General features: G+C 35.0%; 1 protein-coding gene across 2 annotated transcripts; it reads left to right on the top strand.

Moving 5' to 3' along the window:
* Positions 1-1,725: 1,725 nt before the first annotated feature.
* Positions 1,726-4,633, top strand: LOC102616234 (F-box protein At5g03100-like). 2 transcript variants are annotated; one of them, XM_006466004.4, is made up of 4 exons: positions 1,726-2,154; positions 2,485-3,751; positions 3,857-4,051; positions 4,230-4,633. In XM_006466004.4, exons 1-4 carry the CDS (start codon positions 2,147-2,149, stop codon positions 4,458-4,460), a joined length of 1,701 nt encoding a protein of 566 aa, XP_006466067.2. In that variant the 5' UTR covers positions 1,726-2,146; the 3' UTR covers positions 4,461-4,633. The 2 variants fall into 2 exon arrangements, with proteins under 2 accessions (XP_006466067.2, XP_024952274.2); XM_025096506.2 differs by having other exon boundaries at positions 1,770-2,154; positions 2,451-3,751.
* The last annotated feature ends 463 nt before the right edge of the window (positions 4,634-5,096 follow it).

The raw sequence follows: 5,096 nt of genomic DNA, 5'->3' as shown, positions 1-5,096 counted from the left end.
CTTTTTTTTCTTATTTATTCATATTAATTAATTATATTTTGGAAAAGCTAGTGTTTTGAGTTTGTAAAGAGTTTAAACAATTTAAAATGAAAAGAGTGTTTATTTATTGAAAAAAAAAAGAATATTATTAAAATGAAGGTAAGTATAATTAAAAGAGAGATTTTAAGATAATTTTGGAGGAGTGCAAGAATCTACTAAAAAACTTGTACCAAATTAACATTTTGATTGCAAAAGGGTGGTATTGAATTAATTTTTGCACGAAACTCAAAAAGTCTATTTGCATAATACCAAGTCAAAATTGAGGACCTTTCTACAGTACAAGACTTTCTAATGATTAAATTTATATTAATTACCAAAGTAATAATCTTTTAAGGATCATTTATTAAGTTTACGGGTAAGCAATTATTTTGGAAAGGATATAATCATGCGAAACTCTTGTGTTCATTGAGATTGACGAAGAAAATAGATATAAAGAGGATATTTTTAGCAATTAAAATGGGAGTTTAAAGGAAAACTATAAATTTAAATCTTTGTTTGATGGGAGTCACGAGAAATTGGGTTAATTGAATATTTTATTGAGTCAAACTGTCCGAAATTAACTGTCAAGACTTATGATAGCCTCACCCTTAAAATTTTTATATCATCTCTTCTAAATTTTATTTATTTAATTTATAAAATAAAAATGTATATATTAAAATTAACCTATGTAATACAAAATTATATGCTAAAATTTTTATTTATAAAATATATTAAAATATTAAAATCTTAAATTATTTTTTCTTAATATATAATTTTTATCTCCATTACTTTAAATTTTTGTACTTTTCTCAAGAATGTTTGGGGATGTGCTTCAACGAGACCAGCCGGGTTTAGCAGACTTCTGGTAGCAGGGTTCCACGAATAGGTATATCTTGTAAGAGTCTGGTAGCAGGGGAACATGAGTAGGAATATTCTGCTCATCCACGAATACGCCATCCGCGAGGCCGGTCTCCTGTTAGAAGTATAAAGCCATTCCTGCTAAGGGTTGAGGCGAGGAGACCCGGTCAACGACAGTTGGCGAGACGTGCTCTCTAATCCGAGAATCAAGGCACGAAGGTCATGCAACCACCCACGATTACAGAAACGGAGCATCCACTTTTGAGAGGTGGGAGGATAACAGGCGTGAATGGAGGGAAGGTTTGAATTCAGGAGAAGCTTATAAAAAGGTAGTCAACAAAAATAAAAGGGTTAAGATTTTTGACATTGAAACTGAGATAAAGAGAGCATCGAGTAATCGATACCAAAAATTAGCCATAAGATTAGTGGCTAACGTTCCCAGGAACACAAAACCTTCATTTCTGACTTGAGCGTCGGAGGGTTTACGCCGAAAAAACAACCGGCGTGCTCTAACTTATTTTTGTGTACGCAGGAATTTTTGGGGAAGAAGTCATACGAGAAGAGATCCTGATCGTGGTCGAGTTGATTGAGCAGAGATGCTGGTCGTGGTCGAGAGGGTAACCAGAATCTCGCATCAATAAAAAACATATCTTTAATTAAAATTTAAAGAATAATACAAATTATGAAATAAGATAATGTTAAATTTTTTTTCAAGGAATAATAATATTTAAATATTTACTTGAATTTCTTTGGGATAAAATTTTTAAAATATTTATCATTATTCATAAATTACCTCGATTATTTAAGCAGTTCGGAAATTTAAAGGGGGTGTCAAGAGTCAAGACTCAAAAGCCTATTTGATGACAAAAGATTGCGTCATCCGAAGTTGTCAGGGTTAGATTTGCGTACTTTGTAACAAACTAGTTCTTCAACTAACAGATGGAAGTACATAAAATAGATGGAAACGAAACCACTCTTTATCTCCAAAAAGCTTAATTACTGTTGCGTAGCGACTAGCCGCATGTCCGATTCGCGTTAGGAGAAGCAGAAGGACGTGTCCGATTTGGATTTGGAATTTTCAAAATATATATACACGGAGCAGACTGAGGCTACATAATTTTGCTGTTGTGACTTTGTCTGTTTTGGATTCGGAATCCTCAAAATTAAGCCTATACAAAACATAGTTAAAGCAGATCAATCCTTTCTTGACAGTTCTGCTGTTTCGGTTGCCGTCGCTGTCGCTGTTGGACTGTCACGATTGATCGATCGGATGAATAGGTATTTTATCATCCTCATCCATATTGGTTCTGTGTTAACGTGTCTCTTTTTCTTTTCTTTTCTTTTCCTTTCTTTTCTTTTATAAATAATTCAGTTCTGTTTTAGGCTGATTTTTCTTTTTCCGGTGAAAGTGAAAGTTTCAGTGTCTCTTCTCGTACAAAAAAGAAATTAAACATGTTCAATTCAAAATAGTTTTTGTTAGGATTATTTATTTTCTTTATTACATTGAATTAAATTGATAGAATCCAGCCAATATTCTTATTATTATTAGTACTCAGTTGTCTCAATTTAATTAGCATACTTAGAAGGAAGATGTTGCTACTGATTCAGGGAATCTGGTGATGATATTGTTATTATGGAGGAGGTGCTTAGCAGCATGGACAGGATATCTAATTTGCCAGAACCAATACTGCATTGTATTTTGTCATTCCTCTCATTTAAACAAGTAGTTCAAACAACTGTTTTGTCGCAAGCATGGGAACGAGCCTGGCGTACATTCCCAATTTTGGAATTTGATAAAACTTTCTTTAATCATGTTCCTTCGGTTTCTTGCAACAACAAAATTGAAGCTCAACTTGGAGATGAGAAGTTAAGCAGGGCATTAAATTATGTAGAGGGAACTCTGCGCACCCGCCGCAGGGAGATGATAAGGTTAGACAAGTTCACACTTGACTTGTATGAATTACGGGTAAAAGAACTCGGACCATTTGTAGACCGGTGTATCTTCTCTGCATTAGAAAGTGATGTCAAAGAGCTGAAACTCGCACTTCCATTTCATACTAGTGCACGTGTTGTTGATACTAGACCAGGAATGCCTTCAGTTGACGCTCATAACAAGCGCTGCTACAATTTGCCTCAAGAGGTTTTATGCTCAAAATCAATACAAGTGTTAGCCTTAAGTTGTTGTAAGCTGCAGTCTCTGAGAAGTGTGAAGTTATCTTCTTTGAAAAAATTATGTCTCACAAGCGTTTATGCTGCCGATCAAGTCCTTGAGAGCCTAGTTGATGGCTGTCCTTTGATTGAACATCTAAGTCTGGTTAACTGCCTTGGCTTTAATACTCTAGATCTATCTGGTCTTACCAAACTCAATGAATTCAAGGTTCGTAACTGTCTGGAAGTTCTATGGCTTTCTATCCAAGCTCTGAATGTGAAGACAGTTAGCATTCAATTAAGCTTACCATGCGAGATCAATGTAGCCTCCTGTAAGAATATTAAATTTTTAACTCTGCGCCTGCTTTCTCTGAAGGATGAGTGGCTTTGTAGCCAAATTCCTAACTTTCCATTCCTCGAGAATTTGAATTTGGTTGGTTGTGACAAGTTGAAGAGTATTAAGATTTCAAGTCTCAGTCTTAAGACGCTGAAGATCTTTGAATGTGCAGGGTTGATTGAAGTCAAGATTGAGGCTCCTAATTTAAGTATTTTCAGATATGAAGGTGATGTGGTATCCTTCTCTATAGGTGCTATGACTTTGTTGGAAACTCATCTCAGTTTCGACAAGAATAACAGCGACATTGACTGGTATTCTGAGTATATTGGACTCCTTGCAATGTTCCATAATGTTTCCAAAGCGGTGAATTTGGAAAGTTACGAGGGTGAGGTATGTCACTTCTTGCATTCTATATGTATACATTTAAATATCGAGCTGTTTACTATTTTACATACTTTTTTATTTCTTATATATTATTCAAATTCTTTTGTGCAGAATGCGGATATTCCAGAAGACTTGAGGCAAATCCGATCTTCCCCATTCTATGGTTACAACAACCTGGACTTTGTAATAACTGGAACCCGTGTGCGAGTCGCAATTAAAAACACTATCGATGGTTTGCTCTGGATTTCACCTCATTTAAGGACTGTTACAATCAAATCATTTTACTTGAACTGGTTCTCTTTTAAGGTACTGAATATTTTGCATTGGTCTGAATTAGTTCTTGGTTTATATTGTGAGAATTATGTGATTATGATACACATGTAATGCTGGTACTTAAGTTGGTCCATTTTACGTTTATGCCTTTGTTTTGCGTGCTTGTAACAAACGCTGCTTTTCTTATAAGTGCCTTGTCCTTTTGTTTCAGTTTGAGTTTTCTTATAAGAAGCAGGCAGTATATGAAGGAGGGATTGCTCAATGCTGCAAATCCCGTCCCATCTCATGCTGGCGGCAGTGCATAGAGCAAGTTGTGGTTGAGTATACATCTAATTGTGTAAACAACGTCAAAAGGTACATTTTTAACGGTGAGGACATTTGGGAGAAGATAGATTGGCTTGCAGATTTGGACACTAGCTTGGCATGGAGTGTTGAACTCTAGCCTTGCGTCTGGCTAGCCCCTATGGCTCTTGTATTTTTATTTTGGATTGATTAATAAGGAGTCGGGTAATACGGTGCCAGGACAGCTTCTTTTATGTTTGTTAGTTGAAGACATTGTTTGTCATTTTTATTTATTGAATAACAAAAAGGTCAAATAAAGTTTTTCTTTGGACTTTTTGTTCTTCCGAGCAGAATGAAACTCAAATTAAGTTTTTCATTTAGCCGATGGGAGGTTCTCTCGATTTTTTGGAAAAAGTGTTTTGATGATACAAGTTTCAAAAATTAGGTAGTGCAGATTATTTTGGTGACTATATGGTTACATGAACTTCTTATAAAAGATAGGTGGTGGTAGAAACTAGATGATGTGAAATTTTTTGGTGGCTTAATATAATGATGGCTATCTGATGCAAGTTTCAAAAGTTAGGTAGTGCAGATACTATGATGAGATGCATATTCTAAGGTTTAAAGTTGTTGGCGTGATCACAGGGCTAAAAAATTATTGTTCAGTCACATTCGTTAATGAGTTTGTTAATAAGAATTAAGGAAGCTTGTGATCACCAAGTTTGTTGTACAGTTTTGGAGTCTTACTAAACTTCTTGGTTCATGCTGTTATGAAAATGAATCTTGCAAAGTTGCA

This window comes from Citrus sinensis, chromosome 7 (assembly GCF_022201045.2).
Source record: "Citrus sinensis cultivar Valencia sweet orange chromosome 7, DVS_A1.0, whole genome shotgun sequence".
Taxonomy (NCBI): Eukaryota; Viridiplantae; Streptophyta; class Magnoliopsida; order Sapindales; family Rutaceae; genus Citrus; species Citrus sinensis.
The sequence above is the reverse complement of the archived record's forward strand: the minus strand, read 5'-3'. Positions and strand labels throughout refer to the sequence as shown.

Bases quoted from the DNA above. Each gene is read 5' to 3' on its own strand.
- LOC102616234 (XM_006466004.4), top strand. The intron at 3,752-3,856 runs GTATGTCACTTC...TCTTTTGTGCAG, and splicing joins TGGAAAGTTACGAGGGTGAG to AATGCGGATATTCCAGAAGA. The intron at 4,052-4,229 runs GTACTGAATATT...CTTTTGTTTCAG, and splicing joins TGAACTGGTTCTCTTTTAAG to TTTGAGTTTTCTTATAAGAA.